We start from the raw sequence: 18,070 nt of genomic DNA on the forward strand, positions 1-18,070 counted from the left end.
AACCGTGTCACAGTATGCAGAATCCAGACAGCAAGGCGGCTTCTAATAGGCTTAAAGGAGACATGGTGACGAGGCTGCAACGGGTGAATATGACCTTTTCTTCCAGGGCTTTAAAATATGAAATCATGAAATCTTACAAACCTGAGCCCAACATTTTTGACAGTTACAACAAAGATCAAGGTCCCGGCGTCCTACTACTCCCCCCTTACCACTGCGATCTGAACCCAATAGAGGTCATATGGGGTATCGTCAAAGGAGACGCTGAACGATTGAACACGTTTAAATTGCAGGATGTTGAAAAGCTAGTAAATGAATCCCTAGGTCGGATAACAGTGGAGTCATGGCAGCGTTGCGTGTCGGAAGTCATCAACGAGAGAGTCAAGATAATGGTCACGTGATGGACCTCAGCAAGCAACAGTGACACAAACAATTCGACGAGGATTGTGACATGAGCGAGTAAGATTGTGATTATCATAAGACGACCCCGCTGCCATTCCCTGGTCCGTTGTGTTGCACGTGCGTGTTTGCGCTGTTCCTACTCTAAGGTCAGCTTGTACACATAACAACACGATAGTTTCTTGAACAACGTTTTCCAGTGGTGGGATTAAAATTAACATAAACCATATAGTGTTGGGTACAGCGTATTCATTGCTGTGTACAATGTTCACATTTGATAGATGTTGATTTGTTTTGCAATCCATCTTTTTCATTTGGAGCTAAACAGACTGTAGTCGGTTATGTAGTCATGTGTGGACAGGCATGACACAGCTATGACATGCTCTGACGGAGAAAGGTTGAGCGAGTAAGGTTACAATTTACGTCAGTGCAAGAGAAAAGCTGAAGACTTATAGACATGGCATTGCATTTGAATAAAACTTTTTTTTTCCAAAAAAACTGTAAACGCACGCTTGTTAATTGATGGCTTGTTTCTTTGGATTTGTATGATTTCTTGAAGTTACTTTCTTCCCCAGTGATTACTGTTGGCTTTCATGAACATTTGTGGACGTTGTTGTTTGTCAGATGTAAAGAGAGTCTTGTGTTTTTTTATGATTCTGGGGCGTATTGTCCCTCGAATATATATGTGAGTGAGTGAGTGAGTATGGTTTTACGCCGCTTTTAGCAATATTCCATCAATATCACGGCGGGGGACACCAGAAATGGGCTTCACACATTGTACCCATGTCGGGAATCGAACCCGGGTCTTCGGCGTGACGAGCGAACGCTTTAACCACTAGGCTACCCGACCACCCCTCCAATATATGTGTCTCGACAGTTACACCTGATCACACGTACTTTAGGTTTTGGGGCGGACAAGTTAGAATTTTCCCTTTGATCTGTAGGATGTTCTTCGGTGAACTGTCACACTTGAGTGTCACATCTATGTTGGCCGTTTTCATGAGGTTTTTTGTTTATCTAGTAACTGTTGAAGCCTCTGTAAGGCTGCTATCTAAGATAAGTGAAGGTAATGGGGCATTTATTTACTGGATTACCAAAGTTTTCCTCATGTTGAATTCCTTGTGATCTGTGTATTAAAGATGCTTGGTTTCTTTGTCAAAGTTGCAGTTGGCTGTAGCTCTTTGGGTGAGGTAGATACCATCAGACAATGTGTAAAAGGTAGGGCATGGGCTACCATACAGAGAATGCCCGTGCCTTGAAAAACAACAAGTAAACAGATTGGCCAACGTATGCAGGTGCTTGTGGGCTACAACGCTGCTAGTTAATTATACGAAACAATATGCCATGGCAACTACAGCTGCCCGGCCCTGGTATACGTAAATATGAGGAAAGCTCAACGTGAGCTATTTTCACTATTCCACCTCTGAAAATGTGGGAAAGACATGGTTTCCACTGAAAGGGCAAACAACCCCTGAGTTTTGAAGTAAGTTGATTTGTTACACAGGTAGCCCACAAGAACCCCGCCACAATGCACCAAAGTGCTACCCCACACCTACAGTTTCCAATGTTATCTGTGGGATAGCTGTTTGAGAATAAGGGTGATTGATTTCTTTGTTAGGGTTTGCAGTAAGTATGGTTTTATGCCGCTTTTAGCAATATCACACCGGGGGACACCAGACATGGGCTTCACACATCGTAACCATGTGGGGAATCGAACCCAGGCCTTCGGCGTGACGAGCGAACGCGTTAACTACGAGGCTACCCCACCGCCCCAGGGTGGCTGATGACTAGGGCTCGTTAGGGGATGGTGATATTATGGGTTGTTTGATCTGTGGGTGGTGGTTGGACAGGTAGTGACTATACTGGACTGTGGGAGTAAACTTGCGGTAGACGGTAGCGAGGATGTTTCCATCACTGTTGTCAGGTTCTATGTCTAGGAAGGGTAATTTATGGTTTGGTTGATCATTTGATGTTGATGATTCAGATTGTTTGGGGAGTCCAGGTCGTTTTGGTGATGGTAAATATGGTATCTTCCTTTCTGTCCTGTGCATCTGGATATGTATTGATTTTGTGTGTTGCAGTTGCTTAGTTGTGAGGAACACAAAATATATTCAAACATTGTGCTCATGTGGAAACGCTTTTCCTTTTATGTTCTTTGTTTATTGACCAATGAATTAATATTTTTGAAAACAATCATTCACAATGAATAGCTTTATTGATGCTGATAATTGCTGCTGGTATGTATATGGCAGTCATACAATACCAATTAAATAAACTTAAGTTTCTTTGAACCATTTCCCTGAAGCATGTGATGATTGGCCATGGGAATCAAGGTGATTTCATTTTGTACTGGTAATTTGTGAACTGCTTAGGGATTTACTTCTGTCTACAGTGATGTATGCTGAAGCATTTTAATTTCTGTTGCATTAGTATATGTATAATGTATAATTAAATTTCTGGGATGTTTTTTCTTCATAAATAAACGGTTTAACATCAACCATAACGTATTCAATCATTATGTTCAACACTGCTTTGAATAGTAAATACGTTTTATTATGATTTGTCAGCATAGTTGTGGGAGGGAAGAACGACTGCAATGCTAACCAGGGAGATGATATAAGTAACTGAAAGATAAAGGCCGGATCTGTGGCAGCTGGCGACACCTTCGACCACTTGGCCACCTTATGTAATGTATAATGTCCACTAAAGACACGACGAAAAGGCTATTGAGGGATGCAACTCATCATACTGACAACACATGTGTGATTTACCCAGGCCCATGTGAGTGAATGAGTTAATATTTAACGTAACATTGGCAAAAGTTCAGCCATATCGTAACGAAAACTTCTACATTGATAAAAGATATATTTAGATTGAAAAAAACTGTCATCGATGGACAGTATAATGACTATATCATCACAGATTTGATTTTAACACTACGAGGGGTTAGTGCCAGAAGCACGTATCTCCATTTTCCCTAGATGTGAGAAATCCCACTTCAAAAGTTTGAAATGGTGATAAAAACCACCACTTGAAGTTTTATTAGCAATATTGTTTCCAGCCATTGTCAGTAAGTGTGCCAAACAGTATATCTTGTTTTTTTCAACAGAACATATATATTGACATGTAATAAAGATAACCTGAAAAGTATACGATGTTCTGGCATATCTCTTCCCTAAAGAAATTCAGCTAGACTTTCAGCCAAAGTGAAGTAAATAAAGGGAACTCCATCTGGAAGCATAAACATTATACAGGAAAGGGGAAATGTGAGGCCCAGATTCTTGTAAACAGAAGTGATACATTGTGGCCCTGATAAATGATAACATTTCTGCTTGCGTCAAATTACCCCACACACAGGACATACATTTATGCTTCAGACACTTTCTCAACGAGCAAGCCAATTAAAAGCAATAACAGCTTATCTCCCGACAGCTGGTAATGGCTCAACCACAGAGTCTGCGTGACACACAGGCTGATACCATTATCCTGGTGTAATCTGACACTCTAACGCATCGCTTGCTACAAACACGTGGTTATAATCACTTACCAGCTTTAACGATTATCTGGCATTGCCTAAAAGAACTAAAGTAATATCAGTGTTGCCTTTACCAAACATTGTTCATTTTATTAAATGCTGTACATTTACATTTGCATTGTTTGTTTGAAAACTAAAAAGTTAAATAGTCTGCCAAATTAAGCTAATGTAAGGCTGTGATGTTAATGAGTGGAAATGTGTTCACACAAAGTTAACGGAGAAACGTTATTCTATAAAGTATAGATGAATAGAAGATCCTTTTAAAACCTTTGAAAAATTATTTATTTATGTAAATATATATCCATGTCTATAACAATGGGTACATAGTTAGGTTATTATCTTTATGCCAGGATATAAAATGTACAGAGAGGTAGATAAATAGATAGATAGATCTGTACCCAACGTTCAATTTCAAAATGGTGACATAACTCGCAGTATTCACAAAAAAATACTTTTTCCAGATCAGCTTCATTCAAAGTCAATTTATGAACATAAAAATACTCCAATTCTTAAGATCAGTTATCTCAGATTGTATTCAGAAATCCAACCTAGCTGTCATATGACATTTTAATGTGGTTACAATCATTTCACGTTCCTAACTGGAATTCTTAGCTTGATAATTCACGCGATTGTTGTGGCTCACTAAAAAGGACATTAATAAGGAAGTAATGCAGGAACTTGTCAGATATAATATAGCCAAGATCAGCATTTCAGCAATGTCAGACTTCCACAAATCTGAGTCGGGTATTCATGTTTAACAGTGGCATAGTTTCTCAGGAGGCTGGCACAATAACATTGGCATTAGTCCGGACTAGTACAATCACACGCACTTACGCACGCACGCGCGTACGCACACATAGCTATATTAGTGCGATAATGAACACAGCAATGTCTGTCTCCCTCCATAGCATCTGGTCCCGGTAGACAATCAGATCTGTTACCAGTTGGGAGAGCTTTGCATTACTCATGATATTTGCTTGGAATAATGCCAGATCTACAAAGAGATAACAAGTCTTTCTTCTTCGCATGTGATATTTCTTGCTTCCCAGTGTACCTACAAGTAAGGGAGTTGGTTGTGTTCAGAGGTCTAACTCGTGTACTGCCTGCTGTAACCTTGATTTCTCTGAACTGTTCATCATTGTGTTCAGTTTCGAAGTAAACGATGTCAGGGCTAGTCTTCATAAACCGCAGCCAGCGAATATTTAGCCAGTTAACTCTACCACCATCCGTGTCCACTTTAGTATTTTTCAGTCTTTGATGTGCCAATTTCTTGAAGTCCTTTACATTCGTGTGTTTGATTGGAATATCGAGATAGGGGTCCTTCCTTCTTGCCATTCTGATAACAGTATCCCACTGGCTGGGGGACAAAAATACTTGTTTTCTTTTTGGCGAATTCAATACTGGAGTGAATTGCATCGCACTCCATTTGGGTGTGTCCTGGCTCCAAGAATTTATGGTCAATGACATCAATGTGGTCACTGGTAGTGACAGCAACATAGCTACATATTAGTTCCCATTCTGCCCTGTGCATGTATCTGAATACAGGATAACATGTTTGATGTTAGGAGGCATTGCTTTCAACTGTATTTGTAAACATGATGCAATTTCGCATGAACCTCTCTGGGCATCAACCTCTGACCACAGAAAACATGTACCGCTCTTGTGAACAGCATCATGCACTGTGAAATTATAACAATTCAGTTTTCTCATATAGAAAATTTCGCTAACTAGCGAACATGGCGTGTACAATACTGCCTTAAGGTCAAATGTCCCAACAAAGACAGAGGGCTCTGTCAAGGCATGTGCTTTGTCCTTAATCTTTGCCTCTCGAGCTCTGATTTTTCTGGCTTGGTGTTCATTGAAATCCTTTGTTAATTGTTCTGTCAGGCAACCAGTGTCTCTTACCCTGTAATATTGCTGACAAAGCAAACACTGGTCCTTCTTTGGTATATGGAAAGAAAAAATATATTCTTTATTGAAGACGTTTCCTTAGATTGATGAGGACACTGGATCTTTGTTGTCTGCAGCACACCTTTCCTTATAAAGTTCATACATCTTTTTATTATTCAATTCTGGTCCTAAATAGTGCCTGTTTGTATCTTTTCTTGTGTAGTGGGCATCCATCTTGAAAATGACTCAATGAGTTGCCTCACTTTCGTCAAGCGATCACTGGCAGTTTTATTGTGTGGCTTATGTCTACCGCGACGTTCAGTGGATCCAAAGGTTCCCTGGCTCTTGTGCTGTAAGGCATGGCTGATGTATGACTCCCCAATGTCAAGAGTCTTCATGAAAAAATTCTTGCAAACAAGATGTCTAGTTCCTTCCCAGTGTAGATTAAATGCCCGATAGACTTGTCGTTTCTTTTTCACCTTTTTTTCACTGTCATCCAGGTATGTACGGGATTTCTTTTCATCAGTGTTCGAACAAACAAAATAATTTGGCCTTTCATATGATGTCAAGCTTCTAAATGATTTAAATATACCGTGTCGAGCTTCTTCGGGGATCTTCTGGGAGCACTTATATCTACATTTTGAGCAGTCGACTGCTTTAACCGATTTTTCTTTCATGGTCTTCCCTTGCTGGTTTACATATTCCATTCCACCTAATCTCAACTGTTCCTTTTATTTTTTAACCATGTCTCGGGCGTCGCACCTTTCTAGGAGGTGTATGGAAGGCTGCCGACTTTCTTGGAGTTGCAGATCGAGATGGGTTCTGTTTGTTTGGGGTTGATGTTGTATTACCTGATGACACTGCGTCATCACCATGATGTGAAGATACTGGAACTGGACTTGAAGTATTTGAACTGATCACAGGACCTTGTGGCATTACATGGTTGCGTTCATTTACAGCAGGACAAGAAACATCAGAGATCCTGATGGATTGGATGCAACTTGCAACTGATGTGGACGTTCCAGGACAGGTAGCTCTAGAAGCACCTGCTTCTGTTGTTTCATGTACTTGAGTACTGAGAAGATTTTGTGATGTTATTTTCTATCATTGTGTTTCACAAATGGTTGGCCAGTGGTGTGCATGCATCATAATGATCTTCAATCCCTTTTATGGGTGTAAATGCGAGGATTATTCTTCTCTCAGTGCATTGTTGACGAATTGTTGGTTGGACATCAATTACAGGAGTTGATGCCTTGCTGGAGAAAATACGGACACCACGACCTGACCAGTTAGCAAGTGCTAATGGCAGGAAATCAGCAACCTTATTGGTGAAATATCGATTCATGCGAAGATGTTCCACTTCCAGTGAATAACTTTGCCATGTTTCTGGGTTGTTTTCCTCCAAATCAGAATAAGTGATGATATTATCATCAAGATGATCACACAGTTGTTTCCTCTTCACATTCACTCACATTAAGTTGAAGTGCAGAAGCCTTAAAAAAGCAATTTCCATCAGCCTGTACCTTCAGTAACTTGTATCCATTACAATGCAGAAGTTGTTCTAATCTCTCCGTGTGAAACTTCTTCATTTTAGATTCATACATGTAGTTGGTATGACTTTCATGTAATGTCTTCAGAACAACAGTGTCCTCCAATACCCCACTAAGTCTTGACCTTTCATGAAATTTGCTATGAACAATATTCTTCTGATTTGGTATTGGCAATTCTGTTTCCGATTCAGTGGTGTCGGACGAGCATAAATCTTCTTCATTGGAAAGGTACTCTTCTGATGATGTTTCGATGCTACTTTCATCATGTGTATGTCTATATTTCCCCAAATAAATTAAAGGTTCGTCATCAGAGCTGTCAAATTCATTTTCATTTCCTCCCTTACTGGTATTGGAAGTGGCTCTATGTAGTCTTGAGGGGCTTTCATATGCGTTGCCGACAAAGGATCTGGGTTGTCAGGAGTTTGTACCTGATTAGCATCCATGTTGGTTGCCGTCAATGGATCTGCGCTGTCAGTGGTTGGTAGCTGATCAGTTTCCATGTTGGTTGCCGTCAATGGAACTGGGTTGTCAGTGGTTGGTAGCTGATAAGCATCCATGTTGGTTGCCGTCAATGGATCTGCGCTGTCAGTGGTTGGTAGCTGATCACTTTCCATGTTTGTTGCCGTCAATGGATCTTCGTTGTCAGTTGTTGGTAGCTGATTAGCTTCCATGCTGGTTGCCGTTAATGGATCTGGGTTGTCAGTGGTTCGTAGCTGATTAGCATCCATGTTGGTTGCCGCCAATGGACCTATGCTGTCAATTGTTGGTAGCTGATCGGCTTCCATGTTGGTTGCCGCCAATGGACCTAGGTTGTCAGTGGTTGGTTGCGGATTTGGTTCCATGCTCGTTGCCGTCAATGGATCTGTGTTGTCAGTGGTTGGTAGCTGACTAGCATCCACGTTGGTTGCCGTCAATGGATCTGCGTTGTCACTGGTTGGAAGCTGATTAGCATCCACGCTGGTTGCTGAGAAGGATCTGGGTTGTGAATGGTTGGTAGCTGATTAACATCCAGGCTCGTTGCCGTCAATGGATCTGGGTTGTCAGTGGTTGGTAGCTGATTAACATCCATGCTGGTTGCTGACAAAGGATCTGGGTTGTCAGTGGTTGGAAGCTGATTAGCATCCATGATCGTTGCCATCAATCGATCTGGGTTGTCTGTGGTTAGTAGCGGATTTGGTTCCATGTTGGTTGCCGTCAATGGATCTGCATTGTCAGTGGTTGGTAGCGGATTTGGTTCCATGTTTGTGGGTGGTTGTGGAACATTATGGTGTAATATCTGATTGTTCTCGATAATATTGCAAGCTTCCAAAATTTCTTGATCTTCGAAGTCAGAATCAAACTCACTCATTTTCCAATGCCTATAGAAAGAAAACAAAAAAACAAAAGAAAACAATACATAGCACTGGTCTTAAAATATTTGTGTATGTGACATTATTTCTCAATTTACAATCTAACTTCATGTATCATATATTTACTCTTATGTAAACTTTACTTGTGTTTATGAAAGATGTTTATGTTAAAAACACAAGTCTCACCCATGTCATTTACATACTATTTTATAGCAAAATTAACAAAAAATTCCCTGCGATTATCTGAAAACAACCAAGAACACACTAAAAGTTAACCAACACTGATTTGATAACGACTTAAACATAAAAATCCGTTATATAAATCATCAGACGTGTTGTTGCGTCGTAACTTTATAACAATATAAGAGATCAATTTTCAAAAATTAGTAAAATAACAGATAATTTAATTCAATTTCCAGTTTTACTTACCTTAAACGTATTTATGTTGATAAAAATAATTTGGACTATGATATTTCCTTTGTAAGACGTTTGTGTAGTGGGGTTTATCTTCGACGCCAGGACCAAGTAATGACCATTAGTATAAGCTGACTGGAATTTAGCCCGGGGATCAGATATAAACATCCTGGGCCATAGAAGGCTAGCACCAGTTAACATCATCTGGTGCAGGGGAGCGCTTATCTCTAATCGTAAACACAAAAAGACAGCACATCTAAAATGCTTATCAGTTGTTACGGCTCTCCAATTAAAGGAGTCTGAAGCCTATATCAGAGTGCTAGAATGTGTTCATTCTCGATACGTTTTTCTGGCTTAATAGATTTGAGTGAAAACTTTAATGTTGTGTATACCAGCATGTAGTATTTTAGTATAGAACATCCTGGCGCAACATGAGAACAAAGTTAGGTGATAAGTTGTTTATGTCTTGTTGAATATCTTTTAAAATATACAATGTAGTACATAGATATTTTGGCGTAGGATTATATATGGTCATACAATGTTTTGAAAGTCATAAAGTCAATTTTAATATTTTACAAGGTAATGTGTTCTGGCACTAACCCCTCGATGTATAGAAAATAGTTGACAAGAGAAGAATTGTAACATTACATATTTATTTAAAATAGTTTACACGAGAAGAATTGTAACATTACATATATTTATATAAAATAGTTGACAAGAGAGAAGACTTGTAACATTACGTTTTTATATAAAATAGTTGACAAGACAATAATTGTACCATTACATATTTATATAAAATAGCAATCATAACATCCCACATATTTAATATATTTTATTTGTTTGTTGTTTAACACCGAACACCGCAATTTTCCAGCCATATGACGACAGTCTAATCTAGTCTGGACCAGACAATCCAATGAATGATATCTTTGCAATTGAGTTATACTATGACATACATCAACCGAATCAGAGAGCCTGACCACCAGATCCCGATAGTTGCCTCTTACGACAAGCATGGTTTGCTGAAGAGCAACTATAAACCGGAACTTCACGGGGGTATTTGCTATGTGATGTCGCATCAAACTAATGTATAACTGCGTTGCATCCGTAGCTTGAGAAACTGTGACACCCCACAGTTTAGACATGTGATATAACATCACACTAATGCATTTGTTATGTCCATGTATGGGAGAGAAACCATGACACCCCACATTTAGACATGTGATATAACATCACACTAATGCATTTGTTATGTCCATGTATGGGAGAGAAAACTCAAACTAAGTAACGGATCAGTCGATTCTTCCATATCACTATAGTTAATCTATCGTTGCAAAACAAAATAAATACTTATGTATCAGGTGGTCCTTATCTTCTTTTAAGTAGTAAACTTCAATTTGTTTATAGTGAATACTACATTGATAGATCAGCTGCTAATTTGTACGTTTTGCCGAATACTCAAGCGGTACTCTGTCAAACTCGGATGTCATTTATACCTCAATGGTGACAGATCGCATCAAGTAAGTGGTATTCGGTATCTAAAATGTGCAATGTTAAGGTCTATCTGATCCAAGTTTCCTGTCTCGTACATCTACATCTTTCAGCACACACCTTGTGTCATGTTATACTATTTAATTGTACTTTTCTGTGTATATGTGTATTAACTTCAGACACATCTTTCGGGAATGTGTATGTATTGTATTGCAAACCACCAATCATGTTAGTACAGAACAGATAATGAAGTCAGCAATCTTCACTTCGAAGGTTTCTCGCTGGAAGCCTGTCGGCGGTACGGATTTGACCTGGACAACGGACACAGCATTGGTTTCAAGAATATGCAGATTTAAAACACTGGTATTCGTTTACATTTACCATGTTTAGAAATCATCATTCGATACAAGAATTAAATCTAAGCATCATCACATATGCAGTCACATATGTGCAATGTATTTGTTTGTGTTTGTGTGCTTGTTATTTAACGCTCAGACAGTCCAGTGCTTGACATCATGAGCATCGATTAACGCAACTGAGATACGCCAGTCGTCAACCAGATCAGCGGGCCTGACCACCCGATCCCAGAAGGTTTGGCGTCTGACCTCAGATGAGAAGGTTAAACACATATTGACTTTGATAATAATTCAAACCTTGAATTGTAAGTAAAACCTAACACTAAAAAATCATGACATATCTTTAGTAGGACGTGTGTTTCAGGTGGTTATGGAATCCACTGCTCTGGTGACTGTCGGTCTGGGACGGTCTCTATGTCTGAGATACATCACACCTGTGGAGGAATCGCAATCGCAGGTAAGGCAGGTGGCAGCCGGACTGTGGAAAGCAATGGTGAAACAAACTGAAGGAGCTATTATATGTTTAGAGTCCGTAGGTTAATATCCATGGTCTCTGAAATACCTTTTTGGTGCTACGAGAAAAAGTCTTGAGGCCAGGAGATAATAACATGGATATATTTTCTCAAAGATAAGATGACTCAAGTTTCCGATGAGATACAGCTTCAAAACGATCCTAGCTGAGATTAATCCTAACAAATTATGTTAAAAAAAATATATTTTAAGTTTATGATAGGATACAGTTTTAAAATGATCTTAGTTAAGATGTATCTGTATAACTAAGATTAGTTTAGAAACTCTCTTACTTAAGATTAATCTCAACAAACGTTGATATGTTAAGTTACGATAATATTTTCTCTTAAATGTATTTTTTCTATCTACATAATCTTCATGATACATTATTATTGTTGTTTAACGAACCCTAAGATAAACAAGTACATATGGCATTACGGCATAGGGCATTAATCATGTGATTAATACTCTAACAACAGCGAGGTATTAATTGTGTAGTTCTTGTGGCTCTTTCTGTTTTAACAAACAGGTGGTGACCGGAAAACACTGGCACCTTCTGGTAACCTGATAGAAGACAACCACATCTGGCAGTATGCACGTGTAGGGGCCGTGGGTTACAACGCCATCAGTCCTGGAGGGGTGGGGATATCCATGCGCTACAACCACATCCATGACTGGCAGTACACGGGCATCAGATGGATGGTAAAGCAAATACTGGCTTAGAGATAATATCAGGGCAACGCATGTTTCATTTCTGTTACGAGAAATATCAAAAGAGAATTACATCAGAATATTTCTGGGTATGTGTCAAATATTAAATATTGCCAATTCATTTGTTGGAGTATAAATGACGTTGCAAATAAAATAATTAACCTTGGCATATTAAGCACAAACATGAAGATCCGTGTAAGAATTTGTCTTCAGCAACCCATGCTTGTCATAAATGGTTGTTGCGTGTCATCCTATACCAATTGTGTAGATTGATGCTCATGATGTCAATCACTTGATTGTCTGGTCCAGACATGATTACTTAGAGACTAACGTCATATATATGGAATATTGCTGAGTGTGTCATTAAACAACGACCGGACAAAACAAATCTCAAACGACTTATTTTCATTGAGCTACGACCAAGACAGGGCTTCTATGTGTGCAGGGTATATAATGCCCAGGATTACTGAACGGGTCGATATGATCCATTGAATCATTAATATGTCAACTGATGAGAAAGCTATTTCTGCTGTCTCCAGGGCAAGGACCACGTGATGGAATACAACCGCTTGCATCACCTGTGTGCCAACTCCAGTGACTGCGGAGCTCTACACGCCGGGCGAGACTGCACCATTCTATTCGTAATAACCTTATTAAACATTAGGTATTGAAAAGGACAAAAAATAAAAATACGTACAGAAAATAAAAGAAAGCATGTTTGATTGTGTAACATAACACAGAGTCGAATTGGGCACTCAGAATGGTTGGCTTCAATATTTGACAAGGTAACATGTTGAACTAGGCTCTCAGAATGACTGGGACTTAAGGTTGACAAGGTAACGTATTGGTCTAGGCACTCAGAATGACTGTATTCAAGGTCGACAACGTAACATGATGGACTAGGCACTCAGAATGACTGTACTCAAGGTCGACAAGGTAACATGATGGACTAGGCTCTCAGAATGACTGTATTCAAGGTCGACAAGGTAACATGATGGACTAGGCACTCAGAATGACTGTACTCAAGGTTGACAAGGTACCATGCTGAACTAGGCACTCAGAATGACTGTACTCAAGGTTGACAAGGTAACATGTTGGACTAGGCTGAAATTTTCACTAGGGTGTTTTAGCTAGATTATGTTTAGTTGACAACTTGCACACTAAATCTTTTCCATGACTCTCGATACTGTCGAGGCAGTGGCGGCTTTTTGGAGATGATTGAAAGCAGCATTGGGGATGTTGATCCAAATGTCAACCAAAGATTGGCCAAACTGAGCTAGCGTTACCGGCTGGTTCTGGTCTTGTCGTTGGCGTCGATCAAGCTCATCCCAGACAGGTTCTATGAGAGTGTCATGCAACCAACAAACCCGCAAACATCAAAATTGTTTATCAAATTGACCTTAACGTCAAGGAGATATCTTCGTGAATAAGTATTGAAAGATGCATTATTTAATTGCAGATTTAATATATTTTTATTGCACTTTATATGAAGCACAGTTTCTTTACCGTAGGTTGATGATTTTTACACTTACGCTGCACATATCATTAACGTGTTTGTCTGATTCCACTTATCAGTGAATTATATTATGAAATTATAGCTAAGGGTAAACATGATATTCAAATGTTCCCAAATTAATAGAAATGTGTATGCTTCTTTTTGCCGATAATGTAATTTTACTATCAGATTATGTTGTTGGACTACAAAAAGAAATTTAAGAATGTTACACCTAAGAGAGGCAATAATCAGTTGACTATGATAAAACAAATATTGTCAATTTAAGAAGAGGGTCAGGGGGCACTGAATGAAAGATGTTTTCTTCGATGGTAACTGTGTTTATGTTCTGAGTCATAATACATATCTTGGTGTAATGTTTACCCATACAATGAACTTCAAGAAAAGTGTCTTCTACTTAACATCACATGCAAAGAAGGCCTTAATCGCAGAGAGTAGGATCATTTACACCAAATATATATTTTTGAATTATCCAACCAATCTTGTTATATGGATCAGAAATATGGGGAATTTCAGCGATACGATTGTCTCGAAAAGTTACATCTTTTAGCCTTTACACTATGGCGAGTGTGGAAGACATCCTTTATACGTCAACTCAAATTAGATGCTTGAAATACTGGTTTCATATTCTCATTATGCTTTTACATTTCGATTATGTGGGCTAAGTAACATGGGTATCACATACTAGAAACCTTTTGTTTTCTCAAGGCTATGGCTTTGTATGATTAAACCACACATGCGATGATTCTGAACTCTTTTTGAAACAATTTCCTGAACAATACATTCATATGTTGTTGTTTTTTAGAAATGGCATACCACTTTTACATGACTTGTATATAACTTTTAAGGGTCTAATTTTCAACCAGAATTTTTTTATTTACATTAACATTTATTCAATTAAGGAATGGATTTATAGATCTAATGATAAATGAAGGAAGAAAAATGTCCACTGAAAAGTCGACGAGGTTATGTTATTCCCATTATGTCATTAAGCTATAGAAAATAAAATGCATGTTACTTTTTGTATGTCCTTATTATTGTGATCTAAGAAACAAGTTTATACCAGATCGCTACCTGTGAAATTATCCTGTACCTGCTTTTATTTCCCTTCTTTCATCAAAAGATGCTGCTGTCATATTAAAACTAGCTATATGTGTTGCAATGCAGTTTGCCTCAGAAACAACTTGTTAAACATTAGTATATATCCAAATATGTAAAACTACATATTTGTAACTTTTTATATATCGGCCAAAGGCCTTACATGCAAAAAATATCTTTGACTTTGATACGTTTATTATATCAACAGTACAAGACCGATCAAACGTAATATGTGTGTGGGTAATTAAATGTTTTCCCTCAAAACACATTCAAATAAAAATTACATCATGTACGCAAAGACAAATTATACACAACCCCAATATTCTGAACTTTGAATATTCTCAATGTTTAACAATTAATATAAGCTATGTTATTGAAATAAAGCAATAAATGGTAACAGTTTATGAAAAATGAATGAAATAAATTTTCAAAAAATAGCTGGATACTGTACATTTGATACTGCATTGACAATTGTTTACCTGTATTGTTTCACCTAGAAAACAAATATCTGATATAAAATAGTATATCAATTGCCCATTCGAGCAAACAAATCACAATTGCGATTCTTAAATATGATGTACTACATCTAAAAATAAACAAACATACCTTCTCACTGTAAGGTATTTGACTTCATATTTAAAAACATACATTGTTCAATTGATTTTTTGTTGAAAATGATATAAGATCAGAAAAGACATTCAAGGGTTGTTGTGATAAGCAAGAGCACATGTGAAAGAGTACATGTCTCTATTCATTGACGTACGTACATAATAATAATAATAATTATAATAATAATAATAATAATAACTGGTTATGCTGAGGTCGAAAATAACATGCCCATCATGATGCCCATGGCGTACCGCGTGTCAAAATTTATTATGGAACATGGAGACATGACTGAGTAATTGACAGAAGTGACATTGTCAGTGTTGTTGCCCTCTGGCATCAGTGTGGCATGTATCATGCCATAGAAACAGCTAAGAATATATTATGCACATGGTTCCGTAATGCAACCAGTTTTGATCAGAAACAACATGTATTTGGGAAGGCATCCTCGTTACAAGTTCACACCTGTGTGAATCTCTGTTAAAGTTGAATCCATAGCATCTGTGTTCAGAAAGACACGTGACTGCACATGTTGTAAGACTCGAGCCCGTGATGTCTGTGCTAGAATTTGGGCCAACGTTCATGTACCCCCTGATTGTTTTGATGTTGGTGGATTTAGTTGTAGATTTAGCTTCTGAAAAAAATGACAGCTCTGTGGATCAGGAATTTTCTTTTAAAGGATACGTCTTTTAAAAGACACTTGTTGCGCAGATGCTTCAAATATTTGTTTGTTTGTTTGTTTTGTTGTTTAACGCCGCACTCAGCAATAGTCAAGCTATATGAAGTAATATCCTTAATAATGAAATAATGTCCTTGTCTGGACCAGACAATCAAGTGACTGAGCATCAATCCACGCAATTTTGATACTATGACATGCATCAACCAAGTCAGCGAGCCTGACCACCCGATAGTTAGTCGCCTCTTGCGACAAGCATAGTCGCCTTTTATGGCCATCTTCACGGGTATCTAGATTTGCATTAATCATATCTGTTTTCAGAGGAAACTTTTTTTTGCACAGATGACTGCTGTAAACAATGTTATAAACCCCTCTATTGACACTGTTGACTGTATTTTAACTTTGTGCTGACTCACTCGTTACAAAATACATGTATGTGATGTGCGTGGAACGGTGTATCAACTGGTAATCAAGAAGTGAAGGGAGTATTATCCACTGGGATGTGGCAGGTATATTTTGGCACAATTACGTATTCACTCACCTGCAATACACCGCTCACCACGAACCTGAACTTCACAGATCGTCAGGTGAGCACTGAAGATAGGCAACCGTTGGATCTTTACGAATCTAGCCACTACTGGCTCATCACAGGGCAGAGTTTCCATGGCCCCTAGGGCTCCCCTCTTCTCTGTACAGATTATGGGGGCCATCCTGGGATAATGTCGGGGGTCTTTTCTGAACGCTACGATCGCCAAGTCTCTGAAACGATGAACTAAAACGCAAATGAATGATTTCAAAAGTACACAGGGAATTTTGGAAAATAGTGGTTGCAGTTTGCTAAGGGGTTTAATAGCGTCCAAATAAACAGACAACCTTACCCTATCTTTGTTCGCTTTAGTCACAACCTTCCTTTTTGTGTCAGTGCCTGGGCAGCTGTTTAAATATGCTACATTTGTAATGCATATATCAAATTAGACTTTAAAGAGTTTCAAAAGACAGAGGTAAATGTTTAATAGAAATTTGAAATTTTACACTGTCCATCGCTTCTTCGCTGTATGGTGACAGTCGTGATTTTGTACATGTCCAGGAAGTCCACCATCCACCACATCGGTGACACGTTGCTTGTGAAACAGCTACCATGAAGCCGACTACCATCAAGGTTACCGTCGACGGCATTAGACGACAAGGAAAACTTGTCGAAGTTGTCGCTGCTGTATGTTGGCATGTTCAGAGCAATATTCGTAATCTGTAAAACTGTGTGTAAAAATGTTATTTCGCCTATCATATTAGTTTTGGAAAACTGTAGACAGTGTGTGAAGATGACAAACCAAAGATCATAAGCAGGATGTATCTGAGATTCGAACCCACGAACAAATAACAACTTGGGCCCCCGTGCGCCACAAATCACAAGTGATTGCTGTTTTACAACGCTGTCGGCACTACTCATTACTTCAATGTCAGGCAATGGTTAGTGTTAGTCGTTACGATTATGATGTTGACCATTGGGAAACAAGATGTTGTAATTGTCAATATTCTTTAGAACAGAAGATGAATGCTTCTTTCTGTTGGTATACCCGCTTTAACAAGACAGCAGAGGATATATATTTTGGAGATAAACCTACTGTGTTTTGAAATTTGATGTAGTCCCACTGTAGAATAGATACCTCTTATTTTAATTTTGAACCAAGCGCTTTAGCTGTAGCCTGGATTATATATACATTATCTAATCTACTGATACATTATTTGTTTTGATGTTGACATCGTTTGATGCACATCTCAACTGTGATATTTACCTACGATATGTAAAAAGAAGTAACTTGTTCTCTTGGCGATATGGCTGCAATATTCCCGATGTGATGTTAACTTTTTACTCACTCACTCACTCACGCTTTGTAAGACACTTCATCCACATCTAGTCTACGAATAGCTTTGTCGTTTTCGTTTTTCCTGACTATGTGATTCAGTGATGTCAAGC

General features: G+C 38.6%; 1 protein-coding gene and 1 long non-coding RNA gene across 2 annotated transcripts; one reads left to right on the forward strand and one right to left on the reverse strand.

Annotated features, from left to right (window-relative positions):
- Positions 1–10,869: 10,869 nt before the first annotated feature.
- Positions 10,870–12,155, forward strand: LOC125377944. The gene is made up of 3 exons (XR_007219884.1): positions 10,870–10,988; positions 11,346–11,438; positions 12,021–12,155. It is a non-coding gene; the product is annotated as an uncharacterized LOC125377944 (long non-coding RNA).
- A 3,559-nt stretch (positions 12,156–15,714) lies between these two features.
- LOC125377945 lies at positions 15,715–17,367 on the reverse strand. Its single transcript, XM_048392058.1, has 2 exons — positions 16,637–17,367; positions 15,715–16,053 (listed from the first exon to the last, which is right to left on the reverse strand). Exons 1-2 carry the CDS (start codon positions 16,803–16,805, stop codon positions 15,791–15,793), a joined length of 432 nt encoding a protein of 143 aa, XP_048248015.1. The 5' UTR covers positions 16,806–17,367; the 3' UTR covers positions 15,715–15,790.
- Positions 17,368–18,070: the final 703 nt, after the last annotated feature.

The sequence above is a fragment of the Haliotis rufescens genome, unplaced genomic scaffold, assembly GCF_023055435.1.
Source record: "Haliotis rufescens isolate VD_foot unplaced genomic scaffold, xgHalRufe1.0.p SCAF_107, whole genome shotgun sequence".
NCBI classification, from domain to species: Eukaryota; Metazoa; Mollusca; class Gastropoda; order Lepetellida; family Haliotidae; genus Haliotis; species Haliotis rufescens.